At 43.5% G+C, this 21,014-nt stretch overlaps 1 protein-coding gene across 1 annotated transcript in view; it reads right to left on the bottom strand.

The window, feature by feature from the left end:
• SEC63 (SEC63 homolog, protein translocation regulator) overlaps positions 1-21,014 on the bottom strand; it is an 87,306-nt gene extending 66,292 nt beyond the window's left edge. The window contains 1 exon segment of the mRNA NM_001171321.1: positions 20,891-21,014. Within this exon segment, the coding sequence (NP_001164792.1) occupies positions 20,891-21,014 (124 nt within the window).

Raw genomic sequence — 21,014 nt, 5'->3', positions numbered from 1 at the left:
GACAGAGAGAAGTCTTCCATCTGCTGGTTCACACCCTAGATGGCCGCAATGGTCAGAGCTACGCAGATCAGAAGCCAGGAGCCAGGAGCTTCTTCTGGGTCTCCTATGCAGGTGCAGGGGCACAAGGACTTGGGCCCTCTTCTACTGCTTTCCCAGGACATAGCAGAGAGCTGGATAAGAGGAGGAGTAGCCGGGATTAGAACCAGCACCCATATGAGATGCCTGCACTGCAGGCAACAGCTTTACCCACAGCGCTGACCCCAGCGCTCCTTTCTTATTCCTCATCACTGTGTCAGTCATCCCTCAGTAACCAGTACTAAAATCTGTAGAAGCTCAAGTCCTCTATATAAAATGATACAATATTTACATATAACCTAAAAACACCTGCATGCAAACTTTATTTAAAAAAAAGATTTATGGGGCCAGCACTGTGGCATAGCAGGTAAAGCCATCGTCATACGGTCGCCGATTCTAGTCCCAGTTGCTCCACTTCTGATCCAGCTCTCTGCTATGGCCTAGGAAAGCAGTGGAGGATGGCCCAAGTGCCTGGGCCCCGGCACCTGTGTGGGAGAACCGGAAGAAGCTCCTGGCTCCTGGCTTTGGACCAGCGCAGCTCCAGCTGTTGTGGTCAGGGGGGAGTGAACCAGTGGACGGAAGACCCGTCCCCTCACCTCTCTGTAACTCTTCCTTTCAAATAAATAAATAAATCTTTAAAATATATTTATTTATTTATTTATTTGGAAGGCAGAGTTACAGAGAAAGAGAGGGAGAGACAGAGAGAGAAAGAGATCTTCTACCCATTTGGGATGCCTGCATTGCAGACAGTGGCTTAACCTGCTACACCACAATACAGAGCCTCTGCTACACCACAATACTGACCCTCTCACGTATACTTTAAACCATCCTTAGATTACTTATAATACCTGATACAATGTAAATGCTATATAAATAGTTGTTATACTGTGTTGTTTAGGGAATAATGACAATCAAAAAGTCTGTACACAATTTCTGTTTATCTATTTTCAGCCTGCAGTTGGCTGACTCTAGATGCAGTCACAGAGGGCTAACTGCACATGCTCTGCAGTTTGTACATACGACACCACCATTCTTCAGCAGGAATATTAAAGTCAATTTTGACTCCTCTGCACTCAGGCTATTAAGGGGAAAATTGTATCTCAACCATAAACAACTGCCCCGCCTGGAATATCATAGTCACTATTTGTAAATATTTGTAGAGAATGATAGACTCCTTTATTTAACATATATTTGGTACCTACTATGTATCAGACTTTTCTGGAACTGAGAGCACAGCAGAAAACAAAAGAAAAACCCCTACTCTCATAGACCATAAAGTATTCCAGTAGATAATAAATTAAATGAGTAAATTGCATAAAAATTTCACATTTTTAACATGATGTTTAAGGACGGCATCACTGAGAGACTGTATTTGGACAAAGACAATGGAGATGAAGGAGGAGGTAATTTGGCTATCTGGAGGAAAACCACTCCAGGCAAAGGTGAGACAGGATAGAAACAGCACTTAATTCACAAAATCAGAATTCTGCCAACCCAACCATGTATCCATTTGCCCAACTGCATCCATGGGCTGCCTCACCCAACACCCAGCCAATTGGGAATAAGAAGCTCCTAAGCCTTAAAAGTAAGGCCACCTCTGCCCTGACAGAGATCTTCCCTACTTGCACACACGCCCAGGAGAGTCCAATGTAACTGACATGTGACCTTCCTGGGGCGGCAATAGTGAGCGACACTGCCATTTTGGTCATGTCATGTGCAAGAGGTACAACAGGACCTGCACAAACCACTGGGCAAATGGCAAACTGTGCCCAGGGGGTAAGTCAAAAACATAGAGGATGCTGCCTCAACCTCCCCAACCCAATAAAAACCCTGCCCAGCTCTCTTTGAAGAGCGAGTGTGTCAAAGAACCTTGGGTGGATAACAACAGGAGAAACAACACTGAGGGTCTGAGGGAAGGCATGTACCTCTATTACCTCTACTTAGTTAACTCCAGCAGAGGCTGCTGTGGCTGGAGTAGGAAAAACAGAGACTGGTTTAAAAAAAAAAAAAAAAAAAAAAAAGGAGATCAAAGATAAACACCCTAAAGATCTGAGCTTCTATTTGGATTGAGATAGAGAGTCTCAAGGGATTCTAAGAGCTGGTTCCTGTCTAAAAAGGATCACTCTAGTAGCATTTCAAGAAAAGAAACAATGAGCAAGGGTAACAAGAAGACTAGTTAGGAAACATGACTTCAGTCAATAAACCAGATAGTAACTGGTATTGGAGTGATGAGAAACAGACCAGATGTAGCATGCTTTTCTAGGATTTATTAGTTTATGTACAAGGCAGAGTGACTGGGAGGGAGATAGAGATCTTCCATCTGCTGATTCACTCCCCGGATGACTACACAGCCAGCACTGGGCCAGACTGAGGCCAACAGCCAAGAACCCCATCCTGGTCTCCCGTGTAGGTGAGAGACCAAGTACCTGGGCCATCGTCCACTATCAGGCACATTAGCAGGAAGCTGGATCACACAGAAGTTGAGTGCCTGATATGGAATGCCTTGGATATGGGATGCCAGTGTCATAAGTAGTGACTTAACCCACTGTGCAAATACCAGCTGCTGAATATAGTATTTTAAAGGTAAAGTCAACAGGACATGCTAACAGTCTGTAAGAAAAGTATGAGTCAAGAAAAATTCCAAGGGGCTGGCACTGTGGTGCAGCGGGTTAAAGCCTTGGCCTGAAGCGCTGGCCTTCCATGTGGGTGCCAGTTCTAGTCCTGGCTGCTCCTCCTTGGATCCAGCTCTCTGCTATGACCTGAAAAAGCAGTAGAAGATGGCACAAGTCCTTGGGCTCCTGCACCCACGTGGGAGACCCAGAAGAAGCTCCTGGCTCCTGCCTTCGGATCGGCACAGCTCTGACCGTTGTGGCCATTTGGGGAGGGAACCAGTGGATGGAAGACCTCACTCTCTGTCTCTACCTCTCTTTGTAACTCTTTCAAATAAAATAAAATAAATCTTCAAAAGAAAAAAAAAAAAAAAAGAAAAAAGAAAGGAAAACTCCAAGGCTTTTTGCCTGAAAAGCCAAACAGAGTTGTTACTAAGCTGTACTCTTTTGGTCAGGATTAGGGGGTGAAAGGAAAGAAATGTCAATTTTGTGCCTATCAAGATTAAGACCAGATATCCAAATGCAAATGTGGATTAGGCACCAATACACAAGCCATAGTTCAAGGAAGGAGGTCTAGACTGGAAATAGAAATTTCGAAGTCCTCAACATATAAGTGGTCTTCAAAAAGTTCCAAGAAAATGCACATTATGAAAAAATCACATCAATTTCGAATATTCTTGCACTAAAATAAACATCTTTGAATTCCATTTTTCCAATCTTTTAAGTACCCTCAGAGACAACAGCTAAAAGCTTTTAGACTGGAATGATCACCAAAGCAGTTAAGTGTAGATGGAAGTCAAGAATTCAATCTTGAAGAATTCTAATATTATGAGGCCCTCACTACTATGCTCAGTAAGTTACCCCATATTCTATCTATACATCTATGGCAAGCTGATTTCAGACAAAAATACAAAGCCACTACATGGGGAAAGAACATTCTTCAGTAGTGCTGGTTTGCAAACCGAAAACAATGAATTTGGACCCCTCCCTCATTGTATCTTATACAAAAATTAGCTCAAAGTAGATCAAATACCTAAATATAATAGTTAAAATCATAAATCTCTTAGAACACACCATGAAGGTAAATTTCCATTTACTTAGAGTTGGCAACAGATTCAGAGATATGACACCAAAAGCATAAGCAACCAAAGAAAGATAAATTGAATTTCAGCAGTATCAAATACTTTTGGCTTTTAGTTCAAAGGACATTATCAAGAAAGTAAAAAGGCAATTCATAGAATGGGAGAAAATATTTGCAAATCATATATCTAGTAAGGGATTCGTAGCAAGAATACATAAAGAATTCCTATAAGTCAGCAAGAAAAAGATAAACCACCCAATCAAAAAACGGGCAAATGGAGTAGATGTTTGCTCTAGAAGTTAAGATGCCAATTAAGACATCTCAGCCATAGTAGAATGCCTGAATTCAATTCTCAGCTCTGGTTCCTGATTCCAACTTCCTGGAAGACAGATCACAGCTCAAGAAGTTGGTTTCCTACCACCCACCTGGGAGACCTGAATTGAGTTCCTGGTTCCTAGATTTAGCCTGGCCCACTTCTGGCCACTATGGGCATTTTGGGAGCTAACTAAGGGGAGCTCTGTCTGTCTCTGTCTCTGCCACTCAAATACATTTAAAAAGAATTTTAAAAAATTTAAAAACAGACAACAGCTGGCGCCGCGGCTCACTAGGCTAATCCTCCACCTTGCAGCGCCGGCACACCAGGTTCTAGTCCCAGTCGGGGCACCGAATTCTGTCCCAGTTGCCCCTCTTCCAGGCCAGCTCTCTGCTGTGGCCCGAGAGTGCAGTAGAGGATGGCCCAAGTGCTTGGGCCCTGCACCCCATGGGAGACCAGGAGAAGTACCTGGCTCCTGCCATCGGATCAGCGTGGTGCGCCGGACGCAGCGGCCATTGGAGGGTGAACCAGCGGCAAAGGAGGACCTTTCTCTCTGTCTCTCTCACTGTCCACTCTGCCTGTCAAAAAATAAATAAATAAATAAATAAAAATAAATAAATAAAACAGACAACAGATTTGAATAAAAATTTCCCCCAAGAACTTCAACAAACGGTCAATAACCACAAACCATAATGAAACCATTTCAAATCTAGTAGTAAAGTTACAATTTTTTATGGAAAATATTGACGATATGTGGAAATTGGAACCCTCACACACTGATGCTAAGAGAGTAAAAGGCGCAGCCACTGTGGGAAATAGTTTGGGAGTTCCTCAAAAAGCTAAACAGAATTACCATGAGACCCAACAATTCCACTCCTAAAAACATACTCAAAAGAACTGCCATGAAGAATTCAAACAGATACTGTATGCTAATGTTCACTGCAGCATTATTCAAAACAGCTGAAGGGCAACAGCCCAGTTTTCAACAGATAAACAAAATGTGATGGATCCAACAATGGAATATTACTGGGCCATAAAAAGAATAAAGTCTTGATACATGCTACAATATGACTGAACACTGAAATTATGCTAAGTGAAATGTCAAACACAAAAGAAAAAATTCAAGATTCTTAGAAACAAAAGGTTTTCTGTGGTTTAACTCTGCTTTTTTGGCCTTTCTCACATTTTTTTCACCCTATGAACCCTGGCTCCAACTGACCCAATCAATGCTTTGAACATATTACATGCTTCCTAGTCTCTACACTTCCACTCAGGCTCTTTGCACTATCCTCTGTCCTCCACCCCCACAATTCCACTCATTAAAATCTTTCCTCATCCTAGCCGGCGCCACGGCTCACTAGGCTAATCCTCCGCCTAGCGGCGCCGGCACACCGGGTTCTAGTCCCGGTCGGGGCACCGGATTCTGTCCCGGTTGCCCCTCTTCCAGGCCAGCTCTCTGCTGTGGCCAGGGAGTGCAGTGGAGGATGGCCCAGGTGCTTGGGCCCTGCACCCCATGGGAGACCAGGAAAAGCACCTGGCTCCTGGCTCCTGCCATCGGATCAGCGCGGTGCGCCGGCCGCGGCGGCCATTGGAGGGTGAACCAACGGCAAAAAGGAAGACCTTTCTCTCTGTCTCTCTCTCTCACTGTCCACTCTGCCTGTCAAAAAAAAAAAAAAAATCTTTCCTCATCCTAAAGCCTAAATCCACTTATACTACAAAACCTTTCCTAATGTCTAGATCCCCATTATTATCCCAATTAGGTACAAATATTTATCCAACTAATTTCCACAGCACTTGTTTTTACTTCTTTTGCATGTTTTTTTTACTGATTCTGGATATAATTCATGAATTTGTCTAATCCTAATCCTCCATACCCCACCCACATTACAAACTATCAAAACAAGACTATATTTTTTTTAATATTTATTTATTTATTTGAAAGTCAGAGTTAGTGAGAGAGAAGGAGAGGCAGAAAGAGGAAGATAGAAGTGTTCCATCCACTGGTTCACTCCCCAGTTGGCTGCAACTGCAGGAGCTGCACCGATCCGAAGCCAGGTCTCCCAAACGGTTGCAGGGGCCAAAGGAACCAAGCCATCTTCCATTGCTTTCCCAGGCCACAGTAGATAGCTGGATCATAAGTGGAGCAGCCAGGTCTCGAACCGGCACCCACATGGGATGTCGGCACTGCTTAACCCACTACACCATAGCGCTGGCCCCAGCTATATTTACATTGCATTCATCTTTGTATCACCTGCTGTACCCAGTACAGTGAATGCTAAGTACCAGATTTAACTATACAAACAAAATCTAAAGCTGAAGAGATTTATAATAGACACAAGAAAACTCCTTCATCCTTACTGACACACAATTCCAAGATGTAAGAAACATCTTTTTAAGAGAATTAACTAACTAGACCTTTCAAGAATGCAGTGGTGGGGCTGGTGTTGTAGCACAGGGAGTTAAGTGGCCACTTATGATGCCGACATCCAATATGACTGCTGGTTTGAGCACTGACTGCTCTCCATTTCCAATCCAACTCCCTGTTAATGCACCAGAGAAGGCAGCAGAGGATGGCCCTTGCACCCTCATGGGGGACCCAGATGGAGTTCTGAACTCCTGGCTTTGGCCTGGCCCAGTCTAGTTCTGGCATTGCAGACATTTGGGGGTGAACCACAAATGGAAAATCTCTTTCTCTGTTTCTCTAACTCTGCCTTTCAAATAAACAAATCTTTGGAGAAAAAAAACAAATGCAATGATGACATGGTATAACAACATTTCTCATCAATAAAATCTGGTAATAAGAAACATTTCTAAAAGGAAATCCAAGAATATGGATATATTTGTAACGACCTTTGTGTCTGAATAAAAGGCATGACTAAAGGAATAAACACCTGAGGGACTGGCGCCGTGGCTTGGTTGGTTAATCCTCCGCCTGTGGCACTGGCATCCCATATGGGCGCAGGGTTCTAGTTCCGGTTGCTCCTCTTCCAGTCTCTGCTGTGGCCTAGGAAGGCAGAGGAGGATGGCCCAAGTGCTTGGGCCCCTGCACCCGTGTGGGAGACCAGGAAGAAGTACCCAGCTCCTGGCTTTGGATTGGCGCGGCACCATCCGTAGCAGCTATTTGGAGAGTGAACCAATGGAAGGAAGACCTTTCTCTGTCTCACTCTCTGTCTATAACCCTACCTGTCAAATAAAAAAAAGTAATAAACACCTGAAAAAATGAAAATAAACCTTTTTTATTTCTTAGGTTCTCCTAAGACCAAGCAGCTAGCAACAAGACCTTCAAATAAAATCATATTTACATAATATAGTTACTAATCCTTGTTTGTCACCACACCTATAAATTCTAAATGTAGTACTATTATTCTTTCTGCCACCAAGTTCCCAGCTGGTTTCCTCTGTGTGGGCTAAGTGGGAATGGGTTTTTTTAAGATAATAACTCAAACTTTTCTTAATCTCTAATATCACTTCAAGAACTAAAGTCTTAGCAAGACCATGCACTCCTACAAGTGAACATTCATAAAAATACACTACTTGGAACACAAAGCTGAAACTCATTTTTTCAAACAATTCTTTTTTTATGTAATTTGGGTTACACTTTTTTTTTTAAAAAAGATTTATTTGAAAAGCAGAGAGAGAGAGACAAAGGGGAAGAGACACAGAAAGATCAACCTTCTACCTTCTGGTTTACTCCCCAAATGGTCACAAGAGCCAGGGGTAGACCAGGTAGAAACCAGGAGCCAGGAACTCCATCCCAATCTCCTATATGGGTGGCAGGGGCCCAAGTTCATGGATCATCTTCCCCTGCCTTCCCAGGCACATTGGCAGGAAGCTGGAATGGAAGCAGAGCAACTGGGACTCAAACCAGTGCTCAGGGATGTGTCCCAAAAACTGGCTTAACCTGCTCAACTACAATGCCAGTCTCCTACTCAGTAAGAGATGAGATAATCAATCATATTATTAAAGCATAAATAAATAAATAAAAGTCATCCTCCATCCTTAATCCCAAAACTGTTCAATTACCAAATAGCTTTTAAGGGGTAGAAATAAGTAAAGGGGCCGGTTTGTGTTGCAACAGATCAAACCACCAACAGCAACGCTGGCATCCTAGTTGTTCTGCTTCTAGTCCAGCTCCCTGTTAATGCACCTGGGAAGGCAGAAGATGGCCCAAGTATTTGAGCCCCTGCCATACATTTGGGAGACTGAGATGGAGTTTCAGGTTCCTGCCATGGCCTGGCCCAGCCCTGGCCATTGCTCTTCAGGCTGCCTGCACTTATGTCTGAGTGTGTATTACCCTTCTGCCTTTCAATAAATCCTGCTCTTCTATTCACCTCTACCTACATCTCCCAGTTTATTCTTACACTTGAGAAGACAAGAACCTGGACTAAGTCTAGCTGGGGGTCTTTCCCAGTCCAACCAAGGTTCTCCATCCCCACAATATAGTTTGGGAATCTCCATTCCCATCAGAAAAGGATATAAACATGTAATTTGGGGCCAATGTTGTGGCAAAGTGGATTAGCTGTCAACCTGTAACACCAGTATCCCATATGAGCACCAGTTCAAGTCCAGCTCCTCCACTTCCCATCCAGCTCCCTCATGCACCTGGGAAAGCAGAAGATGGCCAGAGTACTTACTTGGGCCCTGGATACCCACATGGGAGACCTGGGTAGAGTTCTAGGCTCCTGGTTTTGGTTGGCCCAGCCACAGCCTTTATGACTATTTGAGGAGTGAACCAATACATGAAAGATCTGTTTCTGTTTCTGTCCCTCTGTTCCTTCCTCTCTCTCTCTGAAACTCTCTCACATAAATAATCTTTTTTAAAAAAAAAAGCATAACATATCTAGTGAGCAAACATATGGAGAAATAATAGTAATAAAAGAAATGTAAAAAAAAAGAACAAAGCACCAAAAAAAGATGAAAATGAATGACAATTTAAAATCTGCACTCTACTCTCTCACTCGCCCTGCCCCAGTACTTATATTCCACAGAGAGCCCAAACTATCTTATAATTTTCCTTCTAATCTGAACCTCCCTCTACAATCTAATGTCTCAACAGAACAAGCCTCTGAAATGGATTCCCCTACATTTAGTTTCTCCCTACCCAGCCTGCACACAGAACTCCACAAAAGAAAAGCTGACTAAATATCCTACTTAGAAACCTGCATTGTTTACTAAATGACTTTTATGATGAAGTATAAGCTTCTTTAAACAGCTGACTTAGTCCTAAGGGTCAATCCCATTCACATCTTTACCATTTACTACATTTCACGCTTTTGCACAAGCTTTCACCTACTTCTAGAAGGGTCTTCTCCCGCTTACCTTTAAAATCTACCTTAAATCACCTCATTTACATGAACACTTTCCCAAATAAACAGAATCACTTACTCCCATAGCACTTTCCACTTGCCATTTTAAATTATTATACTGTTATATTTATTTAATTACAGGAGTCAGAACACAGTGGTGGCTAACAAGAGAAGTTTTGACGTAAGACAGATCTAAGTTCAATGTGGTGGAATGAGAAGGCCATGCCAAGATGGCCACTGGCAACAGAGTCTGCCTGGCAACAGGCTGTTTTTGGATGGTTTCAAAAACCACATGACGGCTGAGTCTGCCTGGCAAGAGGCTGTGAATGGATGGCTTCAGAAACTGCCTGGCAACAGGGTGTGATTTGTTAGGGCATAGACCGCCCCTTGACCAGATTGGCTGCCTTGGCTATATAAGCTGTTGCAGCAACTGAAATAAATGAGTCTGCAGGCTGCTTGCCTCAGGCCTGCTTTCACCCGACTCCCTCCCGAGGTCTGTGTGGTGACTCCAGGCCTCTTGCCCCGACCATGCTCCTCCTCCCAGAAACGAATCCACTGCAACAGTCCAACAACCAGTCTTCCCCAACAGCGATACTGCTTTACGTAAATGGATTACCTCCTCTAGAGCTCAACTTTCTCAAAACTAGAATTGAGATAATACAGGAAGCCAGCTCAAGTGCTGTTATGAGTAGAATGATCTCTCCCCACCTCAAGGTTAGTGAGCATCCAATAAACGGCAGTTGAGCTGAGACTCAGCCTGGAAGGGGAGGAAGAGCCTTCCCCCACAAGAGACTAGGTCTAGTCATCCCAGAAGAAGGTGGAATAGGGAACACAGGAATCTGTCCTATGTAACTGCTATAGAACTCAGGAATCTATTGTTTTAAATATCCATTTATTTATTTGAAAGAGACAGCACACATGCACTTCCATCCATGGGTTCATTCTTCAAATGACCACCACATCAAGGCCAAAGCCAGGAGCCAGGAACTTGCCCCAGGACTTCCAGGTGGGTGGAGGGCCTCAAGCACTTGGGCCATCTTCTGCTGCTTTCCCAGGTGCATTAGCAGGGAGCTGGATCCCAGAACTCAAAACCAACACTCATAATAGATGCCTAGTACCACAGACAGTAGCTTAACCCACTGCATCACAATGCTGGCATCCAACTCTGAAGTCTACTGAAGGCTTTTAACTTTCAAAGGAAAGGCTTGACATAAGTTGTGATTTATTTCTGTTGGTTTCTGCTCTTAGCACAGTACCTCTTGCCATTCCCAGCTTTCTGGCAGGAAGCTGGGCAGATATTCCTGGAGCAGCTTACAACAGCAAGTGCGGGCAAAAAGGACCTTATTTTCAAAATATTAAGGATCTGTGCTCTTGGGGCTGGAGCCGTGGCTCACTTGGTTAATCCTCCACCTGTGGCGCCAGCATCCCATATGGGCACAAAGTTCTAGTCCCAGTTGCTCCTCTTCCAGTCCAGCTCTCTGTTGTGGCCCAGTAGGGCACTGTAGGATGGCCCAGGTGCTTGGGCCCCTGCACCTGCACAGGAGACCAAGAAGAAGCACCTGGCTCCTGGCTTTGGATTGGCGCAGCGCCGGCTGTAGCAGCCATTTGGGGAGTGAACCAACAGAAGGAAGACCTTTCTCTCTGTTTCTCTCTCTATCTATAACTCTACCTGTCAAATAAAAAAAATAAAAATAATTTTAAAAAAGGATTTGTGCTCTGATCACAAAAAGATACAGAGGCACGTGGTCATTTTGACTGTCCTCCTCCAGCCACGTGACTTCCAAGGAATTTAAAAGGTGGCACCTTTACCTCTGTCCCTTTACTATTCTCTTTTTCCCTTTCGGGAGCTACACATTAAAGAGTAGGGCATTCAAAACCAACCACATATATTGGGGGGAATAAGGAAATGAATGCATATACAAAGGGAAAGGCTCACATTCAGAAAAGAACTGAGACCTTTTAAAAAAAGATTTATGCATTTGAAAGGCAGAATGACAGAGGTGTTTTTGTCTTTTTTTATAATTTATTTGACAGGCAGAGATACAGAGAGAGAGGAAGAGATAGAGAGATCTTCCACCTGCTGGTTCACTCCTCAAATGACCACAACAGGAGTCAGGAGCTTCTTTTGGGTCTCCCACATGGGTGGCAGGAGCCCAAGCATTTGGGCCGTCCTTTGTTGATTTCCTAGACACATTGGCAGGGAGCTGGATCAGAAGTGGAGCAGCCAGGACTCGAACTGGTGCCCATATGGGATGCCAACATAGCAGACGGCAGATTAACCCACCACAGGGAGAGCAAGGGAGGGAAGGATGAAAGGAGGGAGGAAAAGAGCGAGAGCAAGAGCGAGAGATCTTCCACTGGAACTCCATCTGGGTCTCCCATACTGCTGCAGGGGCCTAGGTATTTGGGCCATCTTACACCACTTTCTCAGGTACAATAGCAGGAAGCTGGATTGAAAGTATAGCAGCCAGGACTGGAACTGCCAATCATACGGGATGCTGGCATCACAAGTGGCAGTTTAACATGCTGCACCACAATGCCAGGCCCAAGACTTGAGACCTTAAGCTTACATCTCAAGCTGATCCTATGAACAGACAAGGCCTACAATTAAATACAATAACAAAAAAAGCAAAGGCTGGAGAAGATTCCCAGAGTTATCACATTATTAGATTCAAAAGTCCAGTTTTCAATAACCATAAAATCATAAGGCATACAAAGAAGTAGTTAACTATGGTGTCTGGTGCTGTGGTGCAGTGGGTGAAGCTGCCTAAGGTGCCAGCATCCTATGTGGGTGCTGGTTCAAGTCCTGGCTGCTCCACTTCAGATCTACCTCCCTGATAGTGTGCCTGGGAAAGCAGCAGAGGATGGCCCGAGTGCTTGGGCCCCTGTACCCACGTGAGAGACTTGGAGGAAGCTCCAGGCTCCTGGCTTCGGAACAGCCGAAATCCGACCACTGTGGCCATTTGGGCAGTGGAACAGCAGATGGAGGATCTCTTTCTCTCTCTGTGACTCTGCCTTTCAAATAAATAAATAAATCTGCTTTTAAAAATTAACTATGGTCCATTCAAGAAAAAAACACATCAACAGAAATAAATCTGGGGCCAGCATTGTTTTGTAGTGAAGTTAAGCTGCCACTTGCATCACATACTGGTACCGGTTCGTGTCCCATTTCCAATCCAGCTCCCTGCTAATGGCTTGAGGAAAGCAGTAGAGGACGGCCCAAGCATTTAGGCCCCTGCCACCCATGTGGGAGACACAGATGAAGCTCCTGGCTTTGGCTTGGCCCAGCCCTGGACATTGCAGCAATCTTGGGAGTGAATCAGCAGATGGAGGATAGCTCTTTCATTTTAGCGCTCTCTCTCTCTAACTTTCAAAATAAATAAATCTTAAAAATTATAAACTCAAATCAGCAGATCTACCAAAGACTTTAAGAAAAGATGTACAAAGAATAAAGGAAGTCATGAAAAATGTCAAGAAAATTACATATGAGCAAAATGTTAATTTCAATAGTGAAAAAATCTAAAAAGAAACCAAAAGGAAATTCTGGAGCTGAAAAGCAAATAACTAAAATGAAAACTTCACAAGAGGGATACAAAGGCATTTGAGTAGGCAGAAGAAAAAGGTAAGTGAAGGGACAGGGTTGTGGCGCAACAGTTTAAGCCACTGCCTGCATTGCTGGACCCCATATTGGAGCACTGGTTCAAGTGCCAGCTGCTCCGCTTCCAATCTAGTTCCCGGCTAAGGCGCCTCTAAGGCAGCAGAAGATGGCCCAAGTACTAGGACCCCTGCCACCCACATGGGAGATCCAGATGAAGCTCTCGGCTCCTGGCTTCTGCCAGGTACAGTCTTGGCTCTTATGGCCATTTGGAGAGTGAACCAGTGGATAGAAAATGTCTGTCTGTCTGTTTCTCTCTCTGCATTTCAAATACATAAATAAATCTTGAAAAAAAATTAATAGAAGCAAAATTGTTATAGTAAGTAAAATTCACCAAAACAAATAAATTAAATAAGACTTTCTTAATAGACGAAAGAAACTACAAGAGAAATCAGAAAATTTTCAGAGAAGAATGAAAACCAGAACACTACATACCAAAATTTATGGGACATGACAAAGTCAGTGCTAAGGGAGAAATTCATAGCTATAAAAACACATTCGCCAATTGTTAAATCAACAACAGGAGTCACTGGGTACATGCTCCCCACGTATTATCTCTGTCCTTAATGTGTTTTACTATGAAACTTAAAGACAACACTACTAGTCGAACAATACCCTATACCTTGTGTGGTTGTGTGAGGGCAGCCTGCTGAAATCCTTGCTTAGTATATACTAAGATGATCTTCTGTATATGAAGGTAATTGAAAATGAAACTCGATGAAGGGCGGGATGGGAGAGGGAGAGGGAGAGGGAGAGGGGAGGCACGCGGGAGGGAGGGAGTTTCGGGGGGGGGAGCCACAACAATACAAAAGTTGCACTTTGTAAATTCACATTTATTAAATAAAAAAAATCATTCATTAAAATCATTCCCACAGCTCGCACTGCGGCCCAGCAGGTTAAAGCCCCAGCCTGCTCCACTTCCGATCCAGCTACATGTTAATGCACTTGGGAAAGCAGCAGAGGATGGCCCAGGTTTTTGGGCCCCTGCATTCACGTGGGAGACCAGAAGTAAGCTCCTGGCTTCAGATAAGCTCAGCTCTGGTCATTGCAGCCATCTGGGAAGTGAGCCAGCAAATAGAAGACCTCTTTCTCTCTCTCCTTCCCTTTCTCTCTTTCTCTGTCTACCTCTTTCTGTAACTTTCAAATAAATAAAACAGATCTTTAAAAAAATTCTTTTATTCCCCACAGGAATAAAAAAGGGATGCACACACCAAAATGTTAACTGTCTTGTATTGATTTGGGCAAAAGCATTATAAGCAGTTTTCATTCTGTGCTTTTCTGCATTAAGTATATGCAATTTAAGAAAAAAATTACACTCAAAAATCTGATCCATTATCAGAGTGCCTACAATCAAGTCCAGACTTCAATTTCAGGCTAATGTGTACCCTGAGAGGCAGCCTATGGTGGCTCAAGTACTTGAGTCCCTGGTACTCATGTGGAAGACCTGAATTGAGTTTCAGATTGCTTCCTTGAGCCTGGCCACAGTCCTGGCTGTTGGTGGTTGCAGAGTAAACCAAAGAATTGAAGATCAGTGTGTCTTTCTGTCTCTCTCTTTTGCTCTCACTTTCTCATTCTGCCTTTCAAATAAATAAACTTAAAAAAAAAAAAAAAAGCGGTGCCAGCTGTGGCACAGCAGGTTAACACCCTGGCCTGAGGAGCCAGCATCCTTCGTGGGCACCGGTTTGAGACCCAGTTGTTCCACTTCCGATCAGGCTCTCTGCTGTGGCCTGGGAGAGCAGTGGAGGATGGCCCAAGTGCTTGGGCCCCTGCACCCACATGGGAGACCCAGAGGAAGCTCCTGGCTCCTGGCTTCAGATCGGCACAGCTCCAGCCATTGCGGCCAGTTGGGGACTGAACCAGCGGATGGAGGACCTCTCTCTCTGCCTCTCCTCTCTCTCTGTGTAACTCTGACTTTCAAATAACAATAAATAAATCTTTTAAAAAAAACTAAGGTAAAATAGTTGTCACTCTTAACATATATATAAAAGTGACCCATCACCTAAAAGCAGCATCTAGCATAAAAGTAATACTCTATAAACAATTGTAAATGAAGGAACGCCTACAGTGCAATCAGCCAGCATGTCTTCATGCATTTCTTCCTCTGCTTCTTACAATCACTTCTTGAGTAGGTATTATTACCCTTAGAAAATGAGGCTGAAAGTTCAGAGATAACTAAATGAGGACTAATATGGGACTCAAAAAACAAAATTTCTACCTTTTCAAATTAAAGGTTTTCTTATTACTATACGATTAAGCACCAAAAGCGGGCTCCCGCTCACACTCCCAAGCCACAAAGCCAATTCACTTATGAACTGTTTGAGAGCAAACAAGTAATGAATAAATGTATTTTTTAAGTTTCATTATCCTCGCTACAACAACAACAAAAAAACAAATGTGCTTTAGTAGCAAACCAAATTATCTGAGAAAGTCCATGCAACCAGAAGATAACAGCATTGCTATATGTCAGACACTGTTCTAAACATTCTACATCTCATTTAATCCTTTTTTCAATCCTCACTTTAATATGAAACAGATTACTGTCTCTAATTAACAGAAGAGTACACTGAAATGTACAAAAATCAACTAACTTTCCTAAAATGAGAGTAAGTAAGTGACAGAGCAATGCTTCAAAACCAACCAGTGTTGAAAAAGTAAAAAAGGGAGTAAGGCCAAATTTTCAAAAAGTAAGATGGAGGCAAAGGCAAGGGCAAGGAGTCAAAAAATAAACAAAACCCAGGAAAATGTCATGATTTATTTTACCTCAATTCAAAAAACCTATAATCTTTAACCTATGGAATGAAAAGCATTTTTTGATTATCTGAAATTCTATGAATTCTATGAACAAGCAATCAGTTATTTTCTCTTGCCAAATACACCAATGCGAATCTGGTATAAACAACTGAGAACAATGTTTAAAATGTAATAGACAAAATTATGTACTTATAACAATAATGGTCAGATTGAAATTACATATAAACATTAAGAACACTTGTAAAAAGTACTATGCAAGAGAACTGTTAACACTGTCAAGACAGAACAAAGCGGACAGCCATATAAGGTCACAGGACAATATTAAAAGCAACATCAAAGTTAGGTAGTGGCTAAGGTAACTAGGTGAAATTATTTCAGAATTTAAGGATACCCAAAATACCTAAGGCTCCAATCACAGCAAAATGTTAAATACTTTGGAAGCCATTAATAGGTGACTTTGATACATTAGTTGTGAACCTGTATTATTAAAGTTGTTTTTTCAAAAACATTTGGTTTCCAACTATTATAACTTTACAGTGCTGTTCTATAATAAGCATTTTTTAGCTTTGTAAAACAAAAAAGCTAAGACTTTAGTTTTTTTGGATTTTTTTCCTAAGCAAAAAGAACATATCAAAACAAACTTACTACCCTCCAAAAGGACAACTATAGCAAAAGACTATCCTAAGGAAATTCTCTTCTAAACATCACTTCTCAAACACAACTACAACTTAGGATCATACAAGGACCATTTAAAATATGAATACGCAGCACCTACTCCAGATCAATTAAATCAGAATAACTGAAGATGGGCAGGAGTGTTTTTAAAAGCTCCCCAGGTGACACTAACAAAGAGACTGAGAACCATCATTCTTGGGAAACTGAAACCCTTCATATTATTATTTCTTCATATAAAATTTTTGTCTGTAACTGTCTAAAAAGTATTTTGTGATTTCATTCACCCAATTTGCAAACACCCAAGAGTGCAGGGCCCTTCATGACTAAAAGGGATATTATCACAAGTCAAACAACAGCCCAGCAAGTCAAACAAAAATCAAAGCAAAAGGATTCCATTAATAATGCTTTAGACAACAGCGTCAGTTCAATTCACATGTCAAATATGCAATCACTAACCAAGCTAAATCTACTTTCCAAATGCTAGTTCTTACAATCTTTGAAATGGCAATATGCCTCCTGGTGCACTTAAGAACCCAACAATTCCAAGAGTCATCCTGAAACAACCGCCAACTGTGACATTCAAAGTCCCTCATGTCATTTAAAAAAAAAAAAAAAAAAAAAAAAAACTTAAAGATTGCTTAAACCAAACTTTAAGGTTGTGTGACTGGAGCCGGTGCCGTGGCTCACTTGGTTAATCCTCCACCTGTGGTGCCGGCATCCCATATGGGCGCCGGGTTTTAGTCTCGGCTGCTCCTCTTCCAGTCCAGCTCTCTGCTGTGGCCCGGGAGTGCAGTGGAGGATGGCCCAAGTCCTTGGGCCCTGCACCCGCATGGGAGACCAGGAGGAAGCACCTGGTTCCTGGCTTCGGATAGGCACAGTGCCGACCATAGCAGCCATTTGGGGAGTGAACCAACGAAAGGAAGACCTTTCTCTCTGTCTCTCCCTCTCACTATCTATAACTCTACCTGTCAAATAAAAAAAAAAAATTAAAAAAAAAGGTTGTGTGACTGTCAGCAAAGAAAATCTTTTCATACTTTCATGCAGAAAATATCCCTGAAAACTCAAGACTGTCAGAAGAACTCTGAAATTCAAACTCATGCCTTTATTTTTTATTCAGCAATGTAAGAACTTCACAGGAATACTAGATAATCTTTAAAAGCAAATATTAAAATATGTTACGGTGTTACTCAGAAACCCTACTAAAAGTCCACAGCCTCTATTCAGAAACTTGAGGGCAGACTTCTGGATTTCAGAAAAATTAACAGTGTTTATACCCCAGCATGGCCTGGAAGGTCTCAAAAAGCACAAACAAGGCCCGCCGTGGCTCACCAGGCTAATCCTCCGCCTGTGGAGTCGGCACCCCAGTTCTAGTCCCGGTTGGGGCGCCGGATTCTGTCCCGGTTGCTCCTCTTCCAGTCCAGCTCTCTACTGTGGCCTGGGAGGGCAGTGGAGGATGGCCCAAGTGCTTGGGCCCTGCACCCGCATGGGAGACCAGGAGGAAGCACCTGGCTCCTGGCTTCAGATCGGCGCAGCGTGCCAGCCGTGGCGGCCATTTGGGGGGTGAACCAACGGAAGGCAGACCTTTCTCTCTGTCTCTCTCTCTCCCTAACTCTGTCAAATTAAAAAAATAAAAAATAAAAAAGCGCCAATAACCAAATACATTAATATTCTAAAAGCAAAACATGACTTTTTTAAGTAAGATGAATAAAGATTAAGCAGGGGCCAGCATGTGGAACAGCGGGTTAAGTAGCCACCTGCAGTGCTGGCATCCCATATGGGTGCCTGTTTGAGTCCACGCTGTTCCACTTCCAATCTAGCTCCCCGTTAATGTGCCTGGGAAAACAGTGGAAGATGGCCCAAATACTTGGGCCCATGGCACCCAAGACAGAGACCCCTGATGAATCTCCTGGCTCCCGGCCTCTGGCTTCCACCTAGCCCAACCCTGACCATAGCAGCTAGCCATTTGGGGACTGAACCAGTGGATGGGATGGCAGATCTCTAACTCTGCCTTTCAAATAAAATTAATCCCCCCCCCCAAAAAAAAGATTAAGTAACCTCCATCAGTAAAGTCAACAAATTATTTTGTTGCAAACATCTGAAAAAACTTTTACAAAGTTTTGTATGAACCTGTAATTCAAGATTTCTGCTTGATATTCAAGATACTGTAACTAGGCTTGGGAGTGGGGAGTATTCACTATGATGAAAACATCCTTTTAATTCCATTGTAATTTTAAAGAAACAAATTATTATGGTAAATCCATGATAAAAGTCCAAGTGGTGCCCAGCAATTTTCATCATGATCAGAAGAGTATATAAGTGTCCACATTAATTTTAATAATGAAATTTGGGGCAAGACCAAACGAGCGCATCAACACGTGCATACGTTTACTAAGGCAAATGGAGGTACAGAAGGGGCAAATCAACATCCATGGTTCACCCAGTTTTCTACCCAGCGGTATGCCGACACAGAGCTTTGCAGCTAAGCAGACCAATGTTCTAATCCAGACTCCACCACATAGTAAGGTTACTTAGGCCCCCCAACCTCCAGTTTCCTCATCTGTAAAACTGGGTTAATCATTGTAGCTATATCTCACTACATTTTTTAAAGGATTAAATAAAGTAACATTTGAAGTTCATGACTTACAAGCCGTCAATTCCCTCCACCTAAACTGCCACCATCTGTCTAAAACCACCTATGCATTAAAGGGGTTCAAGAACGACTTGCCTGTGTCATCAAATTTTATACGGTAAAAGTCACTATGAAAAAGGCTTTCAAATTTCAGAAATTCAGTTAGTGGTGACTAATTTCTGAAATCAGAGCAGCTTCTCCAACCACACTGTAACAAAACCTACCTATCCTGCTGATACTCTTTTGTCTTCTACACAGCCAACTGCATGTACAAATGGGTGACAAGTAAAAACACCATACCCAGAAGTGGGCCCTTCTACCTTGAAGTACCAGACTGGTCAAGGTTTTACAGATAAACCATTACAATACTTAGAATTAATCACTTAGAGACATCCATTGTCCAAAGAACCCACACAATCCAAATGCACCTAGGAAAAAACAAGACAACAGTCCAAAATCCACATTTGGTAAACTACCCACTGAATGACAAAACTCAACACTGGTAACTATGGCAGAGTCTTGCATTGCCTATTTAAACTGTCAAACGTTCCAAAACATGGAGTCCTTTGTTGCTCTTTACCCTAAACGCACAGTGTTTTGGTTCTATTATGCATAACTTTAGAATTTTACAGGGCTTTAAATCAGTCTTAATGTACAACAAGCTCTGAGTTGATCCAATGTTTTCCTATTAGCAATTTCCCCAAAGTACAATAAGTAACCTAGACAACCTAGACTTCCACCACACCCGACTTAAGATATTTAAGTTAGCATACCTCTTGTAACAAGAAAGCTCTCTCTAAATGTTAATATTAAAATCCAAGTAGTCACTGCTAACGCTACCATAAATAACCCACGCAGACTCCTGCTGTTCCATCGACTTTAAGAACATCATCTGTCAACATGTCCTCGCAGAGGACAACAAATGGAATCGAAACATTACTCGAACAGAAAAATGACTTTTAAAGAACCTCTATTATTCTGTGTTCTAATACGATAGCGTTCGTCGCGAAAAGATTCAGAACTAAAAGCAAACGGATCTGGCACTGCACAACTACCTACGACTTACAGGAGTCTTAATCCCACACACTTGCACTTTTTCCGTCATAAACAGGAAACTCCAAAGAAAAGAAGAGACACAAACGCCTTTTTTTTTTTTTTTTTTTTTTTTTGGCTAGGAGGAATAATAAAGGCATCGCTTCCAACCCCCACAGTCTGAGTGAATAAAAGAAAAAGCCACGGGAGGAAGTGACGGGGGTGGGCGGCTGGTGAGCTCAGTTGAGACTCCTAAACATGCCACCCAGCTCGCAGGGTGCCTCGAAACATCTGTACCGTCAGCTGCGGCAGGCGAACGGGGGAGGGTGCGGGCTCGGAGTTGTGTGCCTGCACGCCTGGCTTCCTCCTTCGCCAACTCCTCGCACCTCCCCATCCCATCCCATCCCGCTCCCTTCACGAAAAAAAAGCAAGCGAGCCCATAAAAGCAGAGGCAAGAACACAAAGAGGCAGGAAGCGGCTGCAACCAGCGTCCAGAACAATGGAGAGAGGGTGCGAGGCGAACTCTCGAGGAGGACAATGAAGAGGGGTGGGAAGGCACCGAGGCCAGCGCCGCCGAGCCCGGGTCCTGCCGGCGGCGGACGCCTGGACGCCGAGGCCGGACCGCGCGGCCCGTGTCACCCCAGACGCGGAGGGCTGGGCTGGGCCGGGCCGGGCCCGGCCGGGGCAGGCAGGCGGGAGCGGCGGGGCCCAGAGGGGGCGGCGGGGCCTGCGCGGAACCGCAGGCAGGCGCCGGCAGCACTCACCGGCATTCTGGTCTCGGGGCCAGAGGTAGTAGGTGGCTGGGATCACGATGAGCCCCACGAAGGAGGTGAGGAAGTAGAAGAAGGTGTTCCCGCTGTCATCGTACTGGAACTGCTGCCCCGCCAT

The sequence above is a fragment of the Oryctolagus cuniculus genome, chromosome 5, assembly GCF_964237555.1.
Source record: "Oryctolagus cuniculus chromosome 5, mOryCun1.1, whole genome shotgun sequence".
NCBI classification, from domain to species: domain Eukaryota; kingdom Metazoa; phylum Chordata; class Mammalia; order Lagomorpha; family Leporidae; genus Oryctolagus; species Oryctolagus cuniculus.
This window is presented reverse-complemented; position numbering and strand designations above follow the sequence as displayed.